The 24421-nt window shown below is 39.9% G+C and overlaps 1 protein-coding gene and 1 long non-coding RNA gene across 2 annotated transcripts in view; one reads left to right on the top strand and one right to left on the bottom strand.

The window, feature by feature from the left end:
* The window catches only part of LOC309474003, a 247693-nt gene that overhangs the window by 119176 nt on the left and 104096 nt on the right, over window positions 1-24421 (top strand). The window lies entirely within an intron of this gene.
* The window catches only part of LOC309473882 (NACHT, LRR and PYD domains-containing protein 3), a 38464-nt gene continuing 37267 nt past the window's right edge, over window positions 23225-24421 (bottom strand). Inside the window, 1 exon segment of the mRNA XM_082136128.1 lies at window positions 23225-23738. Coding sequence (XP_081992254.1) covers window positions 23678-23738 — 61 coding nt within the window. The 3' untranslated portion in view covers window positions 23225-23677.

Here is a 24421-nt window from a genome sequence, read left to right as displayed (position 1 = left end):
TTGATTGCTAATCCACAGATGACGATTATTAGGTTAAATCTAATAATTAAGGCTAAACGTTCAGAATACGATTCCATATAAGGTTATATTTCAGCACTTCGCGAATGGACAGCGACTCTTAAGTAGCGCGTAAAACGCGTTCTCGCGCGTTCATGTTAAGTGCATTTTTGGGAACGCTCGTGGAATTGCTGCGAGCGTTCGTAACCTTGCACGTAGAGAGCGCTCTTAAGAGCTAAGATACATCGTTATCGGGAAACCCGGCCCAGGACGATACACACGCGCCGACATCTGGAGAATTTCATAATCTTCACCCACATTCATCTGACGAAAACTTTCCTTCAGGGCCCTTTAAAATCAACAAAGCTTAGATCAAACCATGATCATGCATGTTGATGACAGCAAATGCATGTTTGTGTGAATTTTCTTACTGCATTACTGTACATATATAGACCAGGAGTGTTCAAACTCAGTCCTGGAGGATTCACCCGCCAGGAAAGTTTCTAGTTTGCCCAGACCTTGATTATCTGGTTCAGGTGTGTTTAATTGGGATTAGAGATGAACTTTGCAGGAAAGTGGCCCTCCAGGAGCAGGATTGGACACCCCTGGTATATACTAACTTTCAATAAACCACCAGAACTATTCCAGTAACTTGTTAAAAGCACCAAAATAAGCAAGATATCTGCTGGCTGAAATATCTCAGAGAAGAATGGGTTTCCTTCTGAGCGATCGAGAGCTCCGTGTTTTCATGTGTGTGTGAAGACACGTGTGAGAGAGGCAGGTGTAGGTCTGTTCTGTCAGATAAAGAGCGCTGGAGATATCATGAATGTATGGTCGGTCTCGTCTGATGATCCGGTCAGATTGATAACAGCCTAACACTCTCACAACAGCTGTCAATCAAATGAAAGCGTCTCCACAGGCGAACTGATGGCTGCTGAGATTAGGACGCCAGTCGCTTTTATCAAGGTGTTTCTGTCAATAATGTTTTACACACTGAATCAGAACTAATCACACATCAGAATCAGTGATCTGTGGCGGGAATTAATTACATTTCATATAATAATGTGACACACTGCCCAGCCCCCCCAAAAGTTGCTGTTCGGGTTTAAATAGGCAAATGCTTAAGAGCCAATGATTCAATCATTATTGCTGTGATTATTATGTTTCTAGCATGTTATATGTTTGGCAATTGATGCACATCTTGATGGAAAATAACATTACAACATATATTTCCATCACAAGGTGCATCATTTTTTTGGTCAAGATCTTGTATTGTCAATGGACTATAACTGTCATAATGATTTGTGATTTGTGTTTTAACATAAATTAATCTTCAACCATAAACTCATCTTTAGAAATATTTCCTGGAGAATAAAAGTGTTTAAATTCTCCCCCAGACTTGCATACATTTTAAACTTTGGATCATAAACTGCACAACCCTCAGTGTGTGGTTCACAGTGAGGACAAAATCACTGAGCAAAACTGAACAAAGGTTACAAGATATTAAGCCCAATAAGAAATTGATTATTGTGGGATATGGTAAATCACCGTCCTTTGTTCCGTTCTACTATTTTCTGAGGGTTTTATGTTATTGCGAGTTCATTTGTCTCTGTGTGTCCCACATGTGAGATTCCATTACTGAAACAAAAGCCACAGAAATACGGTTTCCCTTTCATTCCAGCGTCATGGAGTTTGAATGTGGCTCAAACAACCTGCTGCGTTCTCTGAAGATTAGCACCATTAGCACATCATACCGCTGAGAATCAGGTTGTGTCCGTCTCAATGGGGTCTGGGCTTTATTAAAATTCATTTCCTTTTGTTGTCACAGCTCCTTTCAGAACCATATTTCTATGTTCTATTCATCCAGATGCACAACAAAGGGAAACTGAATTAGAACCTTCCTTTGCCATGGAGCCCAAGGGCTGCGTTCAGATTTCCATTCGCACTCTCTCTGTTATGGATATGTTGATAATTAAAACCTTGAGAAACATACAGAATCTCTACAGAACTATAATAACCTGACATTTGGTTACAGAACGTTTTTGAAAGAAGATCTGGGCAATAATTTCAAGCAATTTTACATTCAAATGTTTTAGAAATAATGCGTCTACCCTTTACAATAAGGTCCCATTGGTTAACATTATATAATGCATTAACTTACAATGAGCAATAGGTTGCAGAATTTATGTTTCTTTGTTAATATGAATGAACTGTTTATTGTTAGTCCATGTTAGCCCAGGTCCATTAAATAATATTAACAGATACTACTACAACTTTTGATTTTAATAATGTGTTAGTAAATGCTGTAATTAACATGAACTGAGTTAACTAGTTAACTAATGTTAACAAATTGAACCATGCAAAGTGTTACCAACTAATTTACAAGAATTAAGATTTTCACATGGAACAGGAACAATCAACGCTACTGAAACTCACCCCAGGCAGCAATAATCAATTAAAATATTCATGGCAGGACTGACTGCAGCACGGAAATTATTTCATTAGCCTTTACTAATTAAGCAGCTTTATTTATAAAAATGTGCATGAGTGTGTGTGGTTTCAGCACTGTCGCACCTTAACACACACACACACACGCACGCACGCACGCACACACACACACACACACACACACACACACACACACACACACACACACACACACACACACACACACACACACACACACACACACACACACACACACACCTCTTGGGTCGCTGATGAAGTTGGTGCTGATTTGTTTTTAAATTAGTCATGACAGACACAAGTGTGTTTGGCCTTGAATTATTCAGTAGATTAACATATATTCTAGACTGTAATGTTTAGCAATCCATTTTCATTTGCAATAGAGTTTTTTCAGAACAACAGGTCTGGATTTATAATGGAAGCCTTGAGGCAAATAACATATTACACACTCTTACAACAATATACATACTGCATGAGACTAGAAAACAGACACAACAGCCTTTTATTTATAAGACACACACACACAAACACACTACACACACTCACACACACACACTCACTCACTCACACTCACTCACTCACTCACTCACTCACTCACTCACTCACTCACTCACTCACTCACTCACACACACACACACACACACACACACACACACACACACACACACACACACACACACACACACACACACACACACACACACACACACACACACACACACACACACACACACACACACACACACACACACACACACACAGTTAATAGATTCTCAAATGGGTTAAAGCGGAGTGCAAAACATTTTCTTCACCAAAGTAAAATTGGTCTGATATAGCCAATAATACATACAGTATATATTTTAAAAAATGTGTTTCTCCATGTTGTTTAGTCTACATGTGAGAACCTGGCCAGACAACAGCTAAATGATGCATTCAAAGGTTCTTATGGCATATTCTTGTATCAGCCACAAGTGAGAGATGACCACAGCCTGAACATGGAGCTGGTGAGAATGAATTAAGAGCTTGATTTCATAAGGGAGACAGAACACAGGACTCTGTAGTCAGAGTAATTCAATCAGTGAAGCTCAGTCGGCAGTCCTGATCAACTCCTGCGTTTCTACAGACCATGAGAAACTGGATTTGAGAAGAGACTGAGAGGAGCAGGAGAGCTGGGAGGAAGAGGATTTCAGTCTTCCAGAGGATGAGTTTAAGCTGAATCTGGAGTTTCTGAGGTCACTGATTCGACTCAGACGTTCCCTTTGTGAGGTTTACAGGAGTGATATACAGGCTGAATCCCATTGCAAGCAGACTGGACAGTCTATGGTAAAAGTCAATCCCACCATGCAATTCAGTGTGATCTTGTAAATAACGGTTCACAACCTCTGAACAAATGATCTTAAAATCATAGTTCTGATTTACAGTGTATGTGCTGCTGTGCTTGGCCCAGTAATTTATTTTCTTTTTTTCCCCCCAAGTTTTTTTTACAATACAATAGAAGAAAAAAATAAGACAAAAAAACAACAGGAGAGAAAAAAGGGGGAAAATACATGCTGCCGATTACTCAATGTAATCGACAGATTATTCAAAAACACAGAAATTAATACCAAAAAAAAAAAAAATCTAAATTTAAATGCCTTAAAATAATTCTATTGTATAGCAGGTATTTTTAAATTTTAAATACATAAAAAATTATATAATCTACTTTTATTAAAAAATATATTATTGTATTACATTCAATGAAATACGATAATATATACAATATGTCTATGGCCCTGTAATTTCAGCTTGATGCTATATTGTTTGTATTTATTATATTGGATGATGAACCACATGCAGTACATTATAAATCTATACAGAGTTCTTCACTTAAAACACAATAGTTATATGTGAACAAAGACTGCACTGTTTCAAAGCCACTCCATGCTAAATTCATTTCACCAAACAAGATGCTGTACTTAAAGACTGATGAACTGCATACAAAATATACACTACAATTCAAAAGATTATTTAAAAACAAGAATACTTTTACTCAGATTAATTACACATTAAAATGATAAAAATTGACAAACACATTTATAATGTTACAAAAGATTCCTATTTCAAATTCTATTCATCAAAGTATCACTCATTTTTTAATCAGTTTCCACAAAAAATATGAAGCAGCACAACTAAATATTAACAGCGAGTCTAATAAATAAATACAGTATTATCAAGCATTACAGTGAATCTAAACATATTTATAAAGCTGTTCGTCCTTGAGAGAAAAGCAGAACGGTAACATCACATGCAGATACTTTACACTTATTCACTTCCCAATATTTCTCTGTTCAGGTCATTAAACACAGTCTCTGTGGATGCAAAAGTGTGATTGTCAAAATGAAATATACCCAGTCCAAAACAAGGACTATTAGCTTTTATTCTAACAGAATATTGTATCCTCAAATAATCTCTTAGTTAAAAATACTACCATCTGAACCCTTACTTGCCTAATGGTCCAGTTCAGATACTTTATTAGTCCACTGGAAATAGGAGAGCATTGCCCACTGATATTAATGCTACAGAATAGATATTTTCAAGACTGGATTATTAGATTTCTGTCAAGATATTTTTTAGATGACAAATGTCACATTTGTTTATCTAATTTACATTTTTTACCATCACTTTCATTAGCAATAATTTCAGAATCTTACAGACTGCAGATTGTGTTTACCTGAATCCGAACAAAATATTATCTCAACATCTATGAATAACTACTACTGTTACGGAAGCAGACGGACAACAAGGTAAATAGTGATGTAGTGTTTATTTACAACAGCAGAGTATCAAGATGAATCAATGTGCAGTATTCGGTGAGTATCAGAGTTCAGAGGTGAAGAATTCTTGAATGTAATTCGTGAGTGAGTAATCAATGTATCTTTTGCAGCACGGCGAGATGAGACTTCCAGAGTGGAAAGGATCTTCGTATGAAGAGGATGACTGGCCGACGGCACACACTCACGCACCACTTGGCAGATCAGAAGGCTTACGGCTCGCACACCACTCGAGATCTGGGCAGACTAGGACAGACTGGAATCGGCGTAGAGAACTGGTAAGTAAACACGGGTAAGTTTAGTTAGTGAAACTCGCAGAGAGAAGCACTATGAGTCTGCTTCGGATAAACGAGCCCGGACAATGAGAGGTGCGTGGTGTGTGCTTATGAAGCAGTGGTGATTGATGGGGTGCAGTACTCAGGTGACTGTGATCGCTGGGTGATTGTGGTGGAAGAACCTGGCCAATCCGTGACACTACCCCCCTCCCCAGGGCCAGCTCCTGAGGGCCGAGGTCTCTGGCGTCGTGGTGGTCTTCCTCGTCCACGAGGTCTAGGGTACTGAGGATGGCTGGAATGGAACTCTTCCATGAGCGTGGGATCTAGGATGTCGACTCTTGGGATCCATGATCTCTCCTCTGGTCCGTATCCTTCCCAATCTACGAGATACTCCAACTGACCACCACGACGTCGGGTCTGCAGGATTTCACGAACGGAGTAGATGGACCCTTCTTCCAGCACCAAGGGGGGAGGAGGTTCCTCTTCGTGGCCAGGTTCTGTGGAGGGAACAAGAGGTTCGTGAAAGGGTTTGAGTAGTGAGACGTGAAATGTGGGATGAATTCTATATTGTGGTGGAAGCTGGAGTTTGTATGTGACGGGATTGACCTGTTCCAGGATGGTAAAGGGGCCAACAAACCTGGGACTAAGTTTTTTGGAGGGCAGTCGCAGACGAATATCGCGAGTGGAGAGCCAAACCTTATCTCCTGGAACGTAGACTGGACCCGAAATCCTCCTCCGGTCAGCGACTGTCTTGGATCTGCGAACTGCCCTCTGCAGATGATGGTGAGCTTCGTCCCAGACTCTCTCGCTCTCCCGGAACCAGTAATCCACTGCGGGAACCTCAGATGGTTCACCATCCCAGGGAAATAGAGGAGGTTGGAATCCGAGAACACACTGGAATGGTGTGAGGCCTGTCGTGGGTTGCCGCAGTGAATTTTGGGCATACTCCGCCCAGCCCAGAAACTGGTTCCAGGAGTTCTGGTGGCCGTTGCAGAAGGTCCTGAGAAACCGCCCCACTTCCTGGATCTTCCTCTCCGTCTGGCCGTTGGTCTGAGGGTGATAGCCAGAGGAGAGGCTGACTGTCACACCTAGGAGCTTGAAAAATGATTTCCATACTCTGGAAATGAATTGGGGTCCCCTGTCCGATACAATGTCTTCTGGGATCCCATAATAGCGAAATACATGATTGAAGAGAAGTTCGGCGGTTTCCAGGGCAGTGGGAAGACCTCTTAGTGGTAATAGTCTGCAGAACTTAGAGAATCGATCTACTATGACGAAGATACAGGTGTTCCCATCCGATGAAGGTAAATCGGTCATGAAGTCAACTCCTAGGTGTGACCAGGGGCGGTTAGGAGTTGGCAAGGGATGGAGCTTTCCTGCAGGTAGATGTCGGGGACTTTTGGATATTGCACACTCCTTACAGCCTTGTACATACCTTTTCACATCCCTTGCCATACCCGGCCACCAGAAGCGCTCGGATAGCAGCGAGAGAGTGTTGTTGGCCCCGGGATGTGCAGTGCCCAGTGATGTATGAATGGTGTGGATGAGATCTACCCGTTGTGTCCTAGGGATGAACTGACGATCAGGTGGACAGCCCGGCGGAGGTCGAGGGTCAGGAGTGGCGACGGCTGGAGGAGCAGACCATTCGATGGGGTTGATGATGATATTTTCAGGTAGAATGTTAGTGGTTGTCTCGGGAGAATCATGTAATCTGGACAAGGCATCGGCACGGACATTCTTAGGACCAGGACGGTAGGTAATGGAGAAATGGAATCTCGAGAAGAATAATGACCATCTGGCCTGACGGGGACAAAGTCGTTTAGCATCACGGAGGTACTGGAGATTTTTATGGTCAGTGATGACTTGGAATGGGTGGATGGCACCCTCCAGCCAATGTCGCCACTCCTCTAGGGCGAGCCTGATGGCCAGGAGTTCACGATTGCCGATGTCGTAATTCCTCTCCGCCGGGCTGAGCTTCCAAGAGAAGTAGGCACATGGATGGAGTAATTCAGGTGTCCCATGAAGTTGAGAAAGGACGGCTCCAACTCCGGAGGTAGAGGCGTCCACCTCCACGACGAAAGGAAGCTCAGGATCTGGATGCGTCAGGAGAGGTGCTTGTGTGAAGGCAGACTTGAGGGATTGGAAGGCTGCGGCTGCTTCAGGAGTCCAGAAGAGACCTTTGGGTTTACCTTTGAGCAAGTTGGTGAGTGGAGTGGTGATGATGCTGTAACCTCGTATGAAACGTCTGTAAAAGTTGGCAAAACCAAGAAATCTCTGGAGTTCTTTGATCGTGGTGGGTTCTGGCCAGGTAGTTACAGCAGTGACCTTCCTCTCATCCATGCGGACCCCCTGACGGTCAATGAGGTAGCCTAAAAACTGGACTGATGGAAGTTGAAAAGAACACTTCTCGGCCTTCAGGAAGAGATGATGAGCTCTGAGTGTGTGTAGGACCTCCGCAACGTGATGACGATGTTCGACTTCATTCCGGGAATAGATGAGGATGTCATCTATATAGACGACCACGAAGCGATGCAGGAACTTCCGGAGGACCTCATGAATGAAATTCTGAAACACGGAAGGAGCGTTTACCAGCCCATAGGGCTTAACCAGATATTCATAGTGGCCAGTAGGGGTCACAAAAGCGGTTTTCCATTCATCCCCTTCTCGTATTCTCACCAGGTTGTAAGCGCTGCGGAGGTCCAACTTCGTGAAGATGGTAGCTGAACGGAGTTGTTCGAGGGCCGCAGGGACGAGAGGAAGGGGATATTTGAATTTGACAGTACCTTGGTTTAAGGTCCGGTAATCAATGCATGGCCGCAGCCCTCCATCCTTTTTGGCCACAAAGAAGAAGCTGGATGCTGCGGGAGATGTAGAATGTCGAATGACATAGACTGGAACAGGATTCAGAACAGGACGTGGAAGAACTGGAAAACATCTTGGTGAGCATTCCTTACCCCACTTTATCACTTCCCCAGAGCCCCAAGAGATGATAGGATCATGCTTCACCAGCCACGGGCGCCCCAGTATGATATCCGCGTTGGCTCCCTCCAGAACCAGCAGCTGAATATCCTCTTTGTGTAGGACTCCGACTTGAAGTGTAATGGGTTCACATTTCCGGTGAATACGTGGACGGGCAGTGATGAACTTGGTTATGGGATGGATCTGGTAAACATTTGACGAGGCTTCGGTACGGAGCTGAAGCTGGCGACAGAGGGTTCCCGAGATGAAGTTTCCTGCTGACCCGGAGTCGATGAGAGCGTGAACTGAAACAGTGAATGTTTGGGTGGTTAACTGGACACAAGAAGTGAGTGGATGCATCTTTTCTTCATCAGTATGGAATACACTCACCGATGTTCGTATGGGACGAATTGGGCAGTTCAACCGAACATGCCCACTGGCTCCACAATACATGCAAAGACCCCGGGTCAGCCTCCTCTGTCGCTCAGCAGCGGTAAGTTTACCAGACTCTATTATCATGGGCTCTGGTTCTGGAGGGCTGGCGGTTTCAGATGGGCGGAGGAGTGCAGTAGAGTTAGAATGGGACTGATAAGATTGTATACGGTCTGAGCACCTGATGGATTGTTGAATGAACTTTTCGAGCCCCATATTATCGTCCAATGCGGCCAGCTGCAGACGGAGTTGAGGTGTGAGACCAAGCCGGTAGGTGGTCAGTAAGGACCGCTCGTTCCATCCACTGGCTGCAGCTAGAGTGCGAAAGCGAAGGGCATATTCATGAGTAGACATCTTTCCTTGAGACAAATGATAGAGTTGCTCACCGGCTGATATATCTCCATCCGTTCGGCCGAATACTTCTTTGAAGTGAGAAACGAAGGCTTGTATGGAACTAATGGCTGGGCCAGCTTGCTTCCAGATCGTTTCGGCCCATTGGAGAGCTGGACCGGTGAGTAGAGATGTAATGAATGCTATTTTTGACTGGTCGGTTGGATATAAAGTGGGCTGCATGGTGAATATGAGATGGCATTGAAGCAAAAATCCGTTGCACTCCTCCGCCCCGCCAGAGTAGGGCGCTGGTCGAGCCATGGGACTGGAAGATGCGGTGGTCGAAGAAGCGCTCGATGGTGATGGTGCTGGTGGTGCGGGTGGCGTGAAAGTTGAAGGAGGCGTGATGGTAGGAGATAATGTAATACCCTCTTCAGCGAATCCACCAGCTCTTGAAAGGGATCTGGAGCACTCATGCTGTCGCTGTCTCTTTTTAGGTCCGGGCTAACTGTTACGGAAGCAGACGGACAACAAGGTAAGTAGTGATGTAGTGTTTATTTACAACAGCAGAGTATCAAGATGAATCAACGTGCAGTATTCGGTGAGTATCAGAGTTCAGAGGTGAAGAATTCTTGAATGTAATTCGTGAGTGAGTAATCAATGTATCTTTTGCAGGCACGGCGAGATGAGACTTCCAGAGTGGAAAGGATCTTCGTATGAAGAGGATGACTGGCTGACGGCACACACTCACGCACCACTTGGCAGATCAGAAGGCTTACGGCTCGCACACCACTCGAGATGAGATCTGGGCAGACTAGGACAGACTGGAATCGGCGTAGAGAACTGGTAAGTAAACACGGGTAAGTTTAGTTAGTGAAACTCGCAGAGAGAAGCACTATGAGTCCACTTCAGATAAACGAGCCCGGACAATGAGAGGTGCGTGGTGTGTGCTTATGAAGCAGTGGTGATTGATGGGGTGCAGGTGTGTCTTGTCAGTACTCAGGTGACTGTGATCGCTGGGTGATTGTGGTGGAAGAACCTGGCCAATCCGTGACAACTACTGAGAAGAAAAAGAAAAAGAAAAAAAAGAAAGAAGTCATTGTTTTGCCAAATACGTACATAAATTAGCATTGTAGTGCTTAAATTAATATGCTTTAGATATTCTGATTAAACACACACACACACGATATTCTCTATATCTGGCTAACAGGTGATTTAATGGTCCAGTCAGCACCCAGAGGAAAGACAAATCAAAAAGGAGATCTCTAACATCTCAAATGTTTCTTCTAGACAAATTGAGACTTTTGCTTCTCCTGCTTCTCACACTCGTCTCCTGAGACAAAACTCTAACTCTATCAAAATGGGCTCCTTTAAAGTTTTAGAAGAGATCTCAACAACATCACACACTGTGCTCAGATTTTCTCTTGTTATCGTTATCATTATCGATGGACTACCAAGATCATACCTTACGCATATCAAATGAACATATATAGACACAATTGAATTTCAAACCCCAATATCTCCAGCTAATCAGTTCTGGATTAAATCTCTGTAGAAACTCAAGCAGACTGATCTCTCTGTCTTTAATGCAGTTCATCTTTCGGAATGGAAGCAGGAAAACACAGTCTTTATCCTGATTGGCTTTTCCTTCTGCCCAGTCCAGAATGAACTTGTGCACTGAGACAGTTTTTCCAATGCCAGCGATGCCTTCGGCCAGCACAATCCTTTTCTTATTTTTGTTCAGACTAAATACATCATTGCATTTGATTGGCCTGTCCTGTGATTTACAGGTTTTAATGGCATCATCAATCTGCAGAATCTCATGTTCTTGATTAACTTCTTTAAGATCTCCCTCCGTAATGAAAAGTTCTGTAAAAACATCCTTAAGATGTGCTTCATTTTCCTTTTTACCCTCAAAAATGTGTTCTACTTTCTCCTTCATGTTCATTTTGTTAGTTTTTAAAAATTCCTGCAGCCAGAAATCATGTTATAAAAAAAATAAAAAAACAGGAAAAGGTGTGAACACCTTTATGTAAACACATAGGTTTTCACATTAGAATGATTATCATCAAAATCAACTGGTGCAAACATATGGTATTTAAATTCATAGTAATGAAAGCAGTTCTGTTCTGTACTGAGATCAATATACATCAAACATGCTAAAATCATTTCTGATCCCGCTGTAAGGATGTGTTTAATTCACCTTGTTTTCTTGTGTGTTTCTCAGCTAATTCTAATGATTTTTGGACTGTGAAGAGAGAGAAAAGAACAAGACTTTATGTTCATCAAAGTATCCTGAAAACACTCCATTTGGGTTCCATTTTGTCATCACAGGAAAATGAAAGATATTAAATTAGAAAACAGTTACTTTAAAGTGTAAAAATATTTTACAATATTTCAACTATTTTTGATTAAATAAATGTAGCCTTGGTTAACATAAGATTCTTCTCTAAAAAATATCTGAATAAACATTTCTATAAATCTATGCTGCCTCTCGTTCTCTATTCTTTTCTTTATTACCTTCAGTGCAGTTGTTCTGTAACTCTTTAGCCAGCTGGTTCTGGTTCATCTTCCCTTGAGGATGTTCAGTGTGATCTCCACAGCTTCTTCTGGATTTAGTATGCTTATTGACTTTCCTCCATAATTTAAAATGGGAACATTCATTTTATGTTTCTTGTGTGGAAAACAGCGGCGGGTGACGTCACGAACCATGAAACTATAAAGCATGCCCAAACAGTGCAACGCTAGCTTCTAATAGGCTGGGCGACGCAGTCTCTCGTTCCCCCTTCAAGGAACCAAGGTTACAGTCATAACCAAGGCGTTCCCTTTCAAGGGAACAAGACGCTGCATCGAGAAATAACGCTGCGGGAACGTTTATACCCACGCCGCTATAATGACAAGTGTGTCATTAAATGTTTGTCAAGTCAAGTCAAGTCATCTTCATTTATATAGCGCTTTTAACAATGTAGATTGTTTCAAAGCAGCTTTACAGAGATAAACGTATAATTTATGGTAACAGAGATTGTTTTGGCTTTATATCGGTTCTTTAGTAAAGTTATTTTCCAGCTAAGGTTAGTTATGATTGATTCGCTTCCGTCGCAACAATCATTTGTTATTAAATTAGGGGCCGCTAAGACGACACCATTCTCTCTACATAGACTTTAAACGCGAACCTGTGAGAAACGCTGATGGCGTTCACATGCGCATTTAGAATTGGTTCTATAGTTATGTGCGTTTGAATATATGTACGCAGGTTTGTAATTCCCTACAAACCAAGCCTAAACAAAGTACTGGTGTTTCCTTATAATTTTTGATACAGAATTTATTTTATTTTATCAATTCGGGGTAGATACGCGAATTGAGTTTCCCGACAACGCTTTATCTGTAGAGTGGTAAAGGGATCCTCCATAGGGAGAGACTAGTTGGCACTTCAGCACTGCGTTGTCATCGGGTCCAGGCGAAGGTCCTTCATCAGATCTGGATACGGCCTGGATCCGGCAGGCTGCGGGAAAACCTCGGGATAAACAAAGACACTAAAATTAGCGTATATGCCATTCTTCTTATGATGTAACGAGTACATCAGGATTTATGGGAAGTGTTCCCGGTTCCAGCTGGCCTAATCTATGCAGCCTAACATTAAATTATAGAAGTCTATAATGTATTATGTGAAAGCTAGGTCAAAGAGATGTGTTTTTAGTCTAGCTTTGAACTGACAGAGTGTGTCTGCTTCCCGGACAATGGTAGGAAGGCTGTTCCAAAGTTTTGGTGCTAAATAGGAAAAGGATCTACCGCCAGCAGTCGATTTTGATATTCTAGGTATTATCAACTGGCCGGAATTTTGAGATCGCAATAGATGTGAAGGACTATAATGTGTTAAGAGCTCGCTCAAGTACTGCGGAGCTAAACCATTTAGTGCTTTGTACGTGATCAGCAATATTTTAAAATTGATGCGATGTTTAATAGGGAGCCAGTGCAGTTTTGACAGAACCAGGCTAATATGGTCATACTTCCTGGTTCTGGTAAGAACTCGAGCTGCTGTGTTTTGAACTAGCTGTAGTTTGTTTATTAAGCGTGCAGGGCAACCACCCAGTAGAGCATTACAGTAATCTAGCCTTGAGGTCATGAACGCATGAACTAATTGTTCCGCATTTGTCAATGAGAGCATATGATGTAATTTAGATATATTTTTAAGATGGAAAAATGCAGTTTTACAGATACTAGACACGTGACTTTCAAATGAAAGATTGGTATCAAAGAGCACACCCAGGTTCCTAACCGACGACGAAGACTTAACAGAGCAGCCATCAAGTATTAGACAGTATTAAAGGTTATTACGTGAGGAAGTTTTTTGTAGAAACTCTGTTTTTTCAGAATTTAGAAGTAGGAAATTACGAGTCATCCAATTTTTTATATCCGCTATGCATTCCGTTAATTTTGTGAATTGGTAAGTTTCGTTAGGTTTTGAAGAAATATAGAGCTGAGTATCGTCGGCATAACAGTGAAAGCTAATGCCATGTTTCCTAATGATATCTCCTAATGGTAGCATGTACAGAGTGAACAGCAGCGGTCCTAGTACTGAGCCTTGTGGTACGCCATACTGAACTTGTGATCGATGAGACATCTCTTCATTTATTGCTACAAACTGATAACGGTCAGATAAGTATGATTTAAACCATGCTAGTGCAATTCCACTAATGCCAACATAATTTTCGAGTCTATTTAAAAGAATGTTGTGGTCGATAGTATCAAATGCAGCACTAAGATCGAGCAACACTAATAGAGAGACACAACCACGATCGGATGATAAGAGCAAATCATTTGTGACTCTAATGAGAGCTGTCTCGGTACTATGGTACGGTCTAAATCCTGACTGAAAATCCTCGCAGATATCATTTCTTTCAAGAAAGGAACACAGTTGTGAAGATACTGCTTTTTCTAATATCTTTGACAGAAAGGGTAGATTCGAGATCGGCCTGTAATTGACTAATTCTGTAGGATCAAGTTGCGGTTTTTTAACAAGCGGTTTAATCATAGCCAGCTTAAAGGTTTTTGGTACGTATCCTAGAGACAAAGATAAATTAATGATATTAAGAAGAGGATCTATGACCTCTGGAAGCATTTCTTTCAGTAGCTTAGTCGGTATAGGGTCTAACATACATGTTGTAGATTTAGATGATTTAACGAGTTTAGTGAATTCTTCCTCTTCTATAGCAACGAACGAATCAAATTTTTCCTCCGGGAGACTACAATGCACTGCCTGATGCGATACTATAGAGGACGGTTGCATAGTTATAATTTTCTCCCTGATATTATCAATCTTATAAGTGAAGAAGTTCATAAAGTCATTACTGCTGTGTTGCTTGGAAACTTCTGTGCTTGAAGCTTTCTTTTTCGTTAGTTTAGCCACCGTTTCAAATAAATACCTAGGATTATGTTTATTTTCTTCTAATAGGTTTGAAAAATAAGCAGATCTAGCAGCTTTTAAGGCCTCTCTGTAAGCAATCGAGCTCTCTCTCCATGAAATGCGAAATACCTCTAGTTTTGTTTTCTTCCAGTTGCGCTCCATTTTTCTGGCTGCTCTCTTAAGGGCCTGAGTGTGCTCGTTGTACCACGGCGTTGGACTATTTTCTTTAATCTTCTTTAAGCGCAACAGAGCAACTGTGTCTAAAGTGCTGGAAAAGAGAGAGTTAAAAGTTTCTGTTGCAATATCGAGTTCTTCTAAGCTATCTGGGATGCTGAGATGATGAAACTGATTAGGAAGATTATTAATAAAGCAATATTTAGTGGCAGAAGTGATAGGTCTAACATATTTGAAACACTGAGTCGGCTTTGAAGCCTTGGCTAAATGAAGTTTACACGAGACTAGATAATGATCTGAGATGTCATCGCTCTGCTGCAGAATTTCAACGGCATCAACATCTATTCCATGTGATAATATTAGATCTAGAGTATGATTACGACAATGAGTAGGTCCTGACACGTGTTGTCTAACTCCAATTGAGTTTACAATGTGTTTAAATGCCAATCCCAATGCATCTTTTTCATTATCGATGTGTATATTAAAATCACCAACAATTAGTACTTTATCTGCAGTCAATATTAATTCTGATAGAAAGTCCGCAAATTCTTTGATAAAATCTTTATGGTGCCCTGGTGGCCTGTATACAGTAGCCAGCATAAATCTCAAGCGTGATTTATCATTTATACTATATATTTTTACATTAAGTACTAACACTTCAAAAGAATTATATTTAAAACTTGATTTCTTAGTGGTTTTGAAAATATTACTATAAATTACAGCAACACCTCCCCCTTTGCATTTCAGACGAGGCTCATGTTTATAACAGTAATCTTGCGGGGTGGACTCATTTAAAGTAATGTAATCGTTTGGTTTTAGCCAGGTTTCTGTCAAACACAGCACATCTAGATTATTATCTGAAATCATATCATTAACAATGAGTGCTTTTGAAGTAAGCGATCGAATATTCAGCAACCCAAGCTTTAGCATTTGCTCATCTGTATTATAGCTGTTTTTTATTTGTTGAACATCAATTAAATTTTTAACCTTAGATGGGTTTAAACGTTTTTTGGATTTCCAAATTCGGGGAACAGACACAGTCTCTATATGATGATAGCTAGGTGAAAGAGGCTCTATGTGATGGGATTTATCTGACCTTGGTGACGTGAGGCCGCTAGCAGACGGTTGGTTTAGCCAGTCTGTCTGCTTCCTGACCTGAGCCCCAGATTGTCATGTTTGAGCTCTGTTTGTCTTGTGTGAAATTGTGAAAACATATGGACAACAAAAGGACGTGAAAACAAAAGGACAAATGCTAATGTGCAGAATCCCTTCTTTTTGACTGCAATTACAGACAGCTTTTACAGTGAAATGAGAAATTTCACTATTCTAAATAGATGCTGACATAGTAAAGCTGTATCAGACTGATTTCCTTGAAATAACACAGGAAAAAGTAAGTCCACTAGACTTACTTTTTCCTGTGTTATCTCAAGGAAATCAGTACCAACTATTACGACAAATTTGAGACACTTAAATTGTTCTAGAAGCATATGCTAATATAGGACAGTTCAGATTATACTGAAGGTGGGTAATGGTAGATTTGAGACCGCTGCATATTAGCAAACATTATATTAAAATCAGAATGGAGACCAGCAAAGATCTCATTATTCATCAGGCTGTTTGAACACCTGCTCCAGGAAACATGGCATGGATGGAAATGCATATTAATGCACATTAGCTAGCTATGTAAACTTATGGCAGATTTCCATCTTTCTGCATCCATATTTAGACTCACTAGAAGACAAGAGTGCATGAGTGTGTTAGCACTAAAAACACTGTCATTCGTACAGTGTCTACAAACACAGTCAAAATATTTGACTGTAAGACACCTAATTATCCAAAAATATCTTAATTCATATTCCTCAAACAAGCTTTTATAAGCTCTGGCCCTTGTTTGCCTTGTATTAAAAACAGGTGGACTACACATGAGCCCTTGGGGTATCTCTCTCATCTGGCTCATCTCTCTCAATGGGGAAACATTATTTGTATTTAACATTAGCTCTCTGTTCTGTCTTATGCTTCATGTCCACTGTGTTCATATCTGTTCAAGAGAAATGTTCTAACTTGCAGCAGTTCAGACATCGGAGCCATCCTGTGGTGTAGGTGTCCCGGTTAAGACAGCTCTGGTAACAGGATTCTCTGATAACCTGGATGCAGTGGTGTAATATAACAAAGTAATAATACTTTGTTACATTACTTAAGTATTTTTGGGTCTATCTGTACTTTACTTGAGTTTTTATAGTTCTGTCAACTTTCACTTTTACTCCACCACTTTTCCTAAATAAAATATATAATTTTACTCCGATACATTTCCCCTGTCATGATTCCTGTTTTGTGTTCCCCTTGTCCTGTGTGGACTGTTGGAACGTTTTTGTAGCCCTTTGTAGGTTTTCCTGTTGATCAGTTCATGATTGTTCCCAGGTGTATCTTGTTTCCTCATTACTTAGTTAAGCTTGTTTGTCCCTGTGTATTTATAGCCCTTGTGTTTCACTTGTTACTTTGTCAGTTGTTGTACGTGTAATGGTTGCCTCTGTCTCTGTGATTCCCCTGGCTTTGTTCCTTTGTTCTTCGATTTCTGTGTTCTCTGTTTTGTGTTACTTTATTAAATCACCCTGCGTTTAGATCCTCGTCTTCGCCTGCATTTCTCAGCTACGTTACATCCCAGAAGCATATTCGTTACTTACTACAAAATAAAGTCGGAAGAACACAGACTGCAAGTAAGCAGAGGTTTGACAAATCAGTGGTCTGGTCCTTTGCACATGTGCAAACAAGTTCTTGCACAACCGCGGTTGATTTCATTTTCCGTGTTGCATCATTGCTAGAGCAGCTGAGAAGGGTCTGCTGTCATTATACAGTACGAGAGCGGCCTTTTGAGGTGTAATAAAAACCATCATGACACCTCGTGAAGTTTGTTTTGATCCGTGAGGCTGCACGCTGCACGGGACACTTCAGATGCGGATTTAAAACAAAGTGTGTGACACTGTCACACATGACACATGTTTTAACTAGGGGTGTGACGAGATCTCGTGTTACGAGATCTCGCGAGATTAAAACGCGACGAGATTTCTCGTCGAGGTGAAACTTTGTCTCGTGAGTTGTTGTGATGTCAGTGATGGAGCGTGAGGGTGAAATTAGTATTGAAGATGCCCCTGCCACTTTTAAATCATTTGTGTGCCGGGCCAATCTGTCCTGAAGCATCGCAGACGCGTAGGTTATCGCACTCAACCCGTCGTGGAGGACCGTTAAAAATTAAACATGCTAGTCTTTCTGTCGTGATGTCCTGAAGCATCGCAGACGCGTAGGTTATCGCCCACTATGACACACTATACGAAATGAAACGATCGAATCTTGCGTCCCGACGCCCGTTGTCCGAATCTCCACGAAACGGATCGTGCCAAAATCGTGCTAAAATGTAATCTGAACCAGGCAGGTAATAAACATTTGACCTATCACGCAAAGAACCCATTAAAGCACTAAGACATGGGAACAGTATAGCTAACATTCACATATCACAAGTCATATCGACATCGCAATATAAAACAATGTTATCGCACATCGCAGCTTTTCCTCATATCGTGCAGCCCTGCCCAAAGGTCTCAACTGCTGCCAGAAATCGTGCTTATATTCTTGAAAAAAAACATGACCATAATCTTAGGCTGTTCTGTGTAGTTAATTTATCTCTTTTTCATGCTTGAAGAAAAAATTTGTTTCTGTTTGAACTTGTAGTTTTGAGAGAGCAGTACTTTGATTATGGATACACACTTACTGTTTGCATTTAAAGTGTTATTTCAGTTATTTATATTTATTTTATTTATACTATTTTATTTTTTTATGTTCGATTTGTGGAAAGGAGTTAGATTTCTCATGTGAAATCGTACAGGGGAGAAGCTAGACGGTAGAGTTTATAGCAAAACATTTTGCAGTGTTTGCATGTCCTTTACTGCATAGAATTAATTAAAATAGAAGTAAAATAACATTCATTACAATAAGTTGATTTCAAAATGCACCTAAATTGTTTTGCATTTTGTGATTTTCAGTTGAATAAAAGACTATTTTCCATTCATATATTTCATCGTTGAGGATTTCTTAAAAATTGTGTAAAAATCTCGTCTTGTCTCGTTCTCGTGAACCCAATCTCGTGTCTCGTCTCGTCTCGTGGAGTAAGCGTCTCGTCACACCCCTAATATATATATATATATATATATATATATATATATATATATATATATATATATATATATATATATATATATATATATATATATATATAAACCCTTCTTGTTGTTTAGTCTACTAGTCTTTTGACATGCTGAACCATGGATAGATCAAAATATCTTAAATGTTCCTTCAACAGACAAGAGCATGAGAACTTAAAGAGGTCAGACAGCAGTTTAATGCTGAATGCAAAGATTCTGATATCAGCAGATATCAACATGAAGCTGGTGAGAATGTATTAAAGGGATGGTTGATTATGATTTCACAATTTAACTTTGTACTGCTGCTGTTTGAGCATAAACAACATATGCAAATGCTCAAACAATGTTACAATGCTCAAAGTTCAAAGCAAAAGGAGATATTTTCTTTTAAAGAAATTGAAAACTTTTTAAAGTCGACATGAAATCAAAATTGACCCTATCTACTTTGTTAGCACATATTATTAGTCTTGTGGTGAACAATTAATCCATGCAAGTTAATACACAGAAAAAAATTGTTTGCCGTGGTAATCTTTAATCAAAATCTGAAAAGTTACTTCCGGTCTGGAATGGCGTTCGTTTTCTGATGACGTCAGTTTGACGGCTTGGGTTGAAAACGCTTAACCACTCCCCTCAAACTGTTAGTCTGCTATGAGCAGAGATGGAGAGGAGGAGCGCTAAAGTAAAACCCTGCCCTCTATTCAAAATTCCCTTTCACTTGGAAATACATCACAACACTGGAGAAAAGTCGTTTGCAACTTACGGTTCACGGGGACTTTAAGGACTACAACAAACGGCTGGTAGGGACTACACAACATTCCTCCCAAGTTAGTGACATCACCAACCCTAGAATTTACATAAACCCCGCCCCGTGAACACGATTTATAGATTATCAAGACAGAATATGCTAATCAATGACTAGAAGATAACTACACATAAGCCACATAAATTCATTCAGAAACGTCCTGTTGCTTTTACATGTTGTCACTTCTTGAATCTCTCCATCATTGTACATAAATCTCCATCATCAACATAAAAGGCTAAAAGTTTTAGATATTTTCAGTGCATGTCTGTGTGAGTGCAAGCTGTTGAAGCTCCGCCCTCTGTGCCACGAGCAACAGCTCATTTGCATTTAAAGGAACAGACACAAAACGGTGCGTTTTTGCTCACCCTCAAAAAGTGACAATTTTAACATGCTATATAAAAATATCTGTACAATTTTGAGCTAAAACTTCACATACACACTCTGGGGACATCAAAGACTTATTTTACATCTTGTGAAAAGGGCATTAATACCAACCCTTTAAGAGCTTGATTTCTTAAGGGAGACCATGCAATTAAGTGTGATCTTGTAAACTTATTTTTTATTTATTTTATGTATTTTGTGTACTTTTGAGTATTTGAATGTATGTGTTAAGTGTTATATGTGAAGCACGATGACAGTTTAAACTAAATGCTCCATGGGGATTAATAAAGCTCTAGGGCCCTATCTTCTACCCAGCACAATTTACTTTGTACAGCGACGCATGTATCATTCCTATTTTGCACCCGATGCACAGTGGACTTTTCCCTCCACAGACGCACGTCGGTAAATTAGGGAATGAACTTGCGCGGGCGGTTCAGCGAAAAGAGGAGACGTGTTCCGGCGCAAACGTTCCCTGGTGCTATTTTGCAGAAAACAATTCCGCCAAAGACCAGGAAAAACCTAGTCTAAAGTCAGTGGTGTGTTATTCAGATGCAATTTTAAGGGCACATGCTTGGCCATAATGTAGCGTGTGCACAACGCACATACACTTTGCTTCTCTCATCTACACACAGATGCAGCAGTTCACATTTTTGCAAACCATACATAATTACAAGGAAAAATATTACCACACGTGGTGTCCATGAAGATGTGAAAAAATAGGCTTAAATCTAGCTTACACATTTACCCAAATTATTCAGGATATTATCATATTATATATATTATTATATTATTATATATAAATATTATTAATTTGGGTGGGTTTCTCCCATCCCCATACAATGTCACTTTTCTGTCTTTTACGGCCCTGACGAGAACGTCTGTCTTCTTGGCTGTGAACCGCTCCTGGCGTGCGCCTGGCAAATCTGCCATTATATTAGCAATCCGCCATGGAACAAGCGCTCCTGCTTAAAGGGAATGTGCTATGATGCTCTGATTGGTTTATTGCATGTTACACCCAAACCACACCTATGAGTAATGTAACTACTTCAGACCAACCCATCTTAGATTTGCGTCGGGCGCAAGAGTCATTTATCCCGCTGGTATAGCAACAGCGCCCGAGATCCGCCCACAAAGCTACTTGCTTTTCACGTTTGATACTTGTGTTTCAGATCGTTAAAATAGGGCCCCTAAACTTCCTTAGTTCTGCTGTCCTGCGACTCTGGATCATGACTGATTTACAGTGTGTCTGGTGCTGTGCTTGTGCCTTTCATTTCTGTTTGACACTATATTGTTTGTATTTATTATAATGGTTGATGTACTTACAGTACAACATAGATCTATTTATAGAGTTCTTCCCTTGAAATAAAATAGTTACATGTGAATAAAGACTGCATTGTTTCAAAGCCACTCGATGCTGAAAGAGCTCATTTCATCAAACAGGATGCTATACTTAAAAATGGATGTATTATTACATAGAATAAAAATGACTGCCTTTCAAAAGAAATTCAAAAGAGAGAATACATTTTATTCATCAAGGATACATTAAATTGATCAAAAGTGACAGTAAAGACATTTAAAATGATCCTATTTCAAAGAAATGCTGTTCTTTTAGATCAAGAATGACATTGGATATAAATGCATTTATAAAGTTTTTCATCCTTGAAAGAAAAGCAAAAAAGTAACATATAGACTATATTATCTTGATGAGGAAAAAAAAAACACAACGAATGCAGACACTTTACACTGATTCACTTCCAATAATATTTCTGTTCAGGTCATTAAACGCAGTCTGTGTGGATATGAGTTTGTGATTGTAAAAATGAAATATACCCAGCCCAAAACAGGGACTATTAGCTTTTATTCTAACAGAATATTGTATCCTCAAATGATCTCTTAATTAAACATACTACCATCTGAACCCTTACTTGCCTAATGGTCCAGTTCAGATACTTCATTAGTTCACTGGAAATAAGAGAGCATTGCCCAATGATATTAATGCTACAGAATAGATCATACTAATTACATAACGACAGTTATTTTCAAAACTGGACTATTAGATTTCTATCAAGATAATTTTTGGTCCCACTTTATATTAAGTGGCGTTAAGTACTATGTACTTACATCAAAAAATAAGTACAATGTACTTATTGTGTTCATGTTGTATTGTAAAACACTTTTGCTGCTATTGAGGTGTGATACGGGTAAGGTTAGGGACAGGTGAGGTGGATTGGGTAGGTTTAAGGTGTAAGGGAAGGGTCAACTGTGTAATTACAAATGTAATTACATAAATTAATTACAGCTGTAATTACATGCAGGAATTTTTTAAATGTAAGTACAATGTAAAAACATGTAGTTACACAATAAGTACATTGTATCAAATTATTAATTTCAATGTAAGTACATGTAAGTACATAGTACTTAAAGCCACTTAATATAAAGTGGGACCTAATTTTTATATGACAAATATTACGTTTGTTTAGCTAATTTACATATTTTTCAATCATTTTCATTAGTAATAATTTCAGAATCTTACAGACTTTAGATTGTGTTTACCTAAATCTGAATAAAATATTGCACCATCTATGAATAACTACTACAAACAAATAAAAAAAGAAGAAAAAAGACAATAACCAGAGTGGAAAAACGTAAGAAAATTATAGTTAAATCCAAATTTAGTGTCTATTTGTTTTCTTGCTGCTGATTGTTTTATATGCGAGTGATATTTCAGCCAACCTGTGATTCCAATCGGCCTACACAGAATCTGACGATCCTCATCAAATCTCTCTGGAAAATGATGATAGAACTGATCCTCTTCACATGTGTGAACTCTGATGTTCTCCTCAGACAGAATGAGACGAGTGTTTGCTGTGTTTTTTATCCAGTGTGAGACAACAGAGGTGTTGACCTAAGAAGAAACATAGTCATAGTCATAATGTCATAGTCATAAGAATCTCTCCGATGATCCCCAATGCAGCAACACACACACACACACACACACACACACACACACACACACACACACACACACACGTTTAGTTTATCTAAATGAGGGCGTAAAATATAATTGTATTGTTTTTATAAGAAAGCTAATATTACCCAAAAATGTTACCCAAAAACAAGCCCTACCCATAAATGAAAACATTTTAGAAATAAATATTTTCATTTAAATCAAATGCATTTATGAATGTAACAAAGTGAGTTTTTTTAGACTAAAATATAGCCAGGTAAACCCACCCACACAAACATCCTATATTTTGCTCATATTTATCTCACACAACCACGTTTACCTACCTGACTAAATAATGAAAAAACATAGACATCTATGGTTCATATTTAAAGCTAATTAAGCAATATTGTAATGAATGGACGTAATAAAAATTCTCTAGACATCATAAAACCTCCCCTTCTATTCAATCTAAGTCACCAGGCCCAAAGAGTCACAAAACCAGTTCTCTTTAAACACCGTTATCACCTCGGCTCTCCTGAACGACCTTAGTAGAGACGGTGTCTGGAACCCTGAAAGACAGCACAGGAGACCAGGCGACGCTAAACATTTGGTCAAAGACTAGAGACAAACTTTAAATTGGAGCTCTGTCAGAGTGACCATCGGCTTCTTGGTCACCTCCCTGACTAAGGCTCTTCTCCCCCGATCACTCAGTTTGGCCGGGCGGCCAGCTCTAGGAAGAGTCCTGGGCTGGGTTTCCCGATAACGTTGTCTCTTAGCGCGCTACGAAGACTCTTAAGGTATAACTTAACTAAAGGTATACCATTACTAGGCGTGTTCCCCGAACTATACCTTAGAAAGCTGTTTAAGATATACCTTCTTACGTGCGACATTACCGGGTGCTGTCCGTGATGATGGTGCTAAATTGGTTGATATGGATGGCTCGAGAATCAATTATTCTCTTGTCCAGGCGCTGTTTCACTGCGTTATGCTAGAAAGTGGGGTTCTTTATAAAAGAAGCACTTCAGAAATAGTTGAAATTACATTTATTAGGACTATTGGATATTATAAAAAAAATAATCCAAACTATAATTGCCTATAATAGCCTAGCCTACATATTTTAAAATTGTAACATATATTGCTGCCGCAATAACCATTTAAATTTTTTTACATGCTTTATTCTCTTTCCCATTTTTGTTCGCTGAGGTGGAGCTGCGATGAAATATTGTTCTTGTAAATACTTTCCAGCATTTCA

The sequence above is a fragment of the Leuciscus leuciscus genome (assembly GCF_965113295.1).
Source record: "Leuciscus leuciscus genome assembly, chromosome: 14".
Taxonomy (NCBI): Eukaryota; Metazoa; Chordata; class Actinopteri; order Cypriniformes; family Leuciscidae; genus Leuciscus; species Leuciscus leuciscus.
The sequence above is the reverse complement of the archived record's forward strand: the minus strand, read 5'-3'. Positions and strand labels throughout refer to the sequence as shown.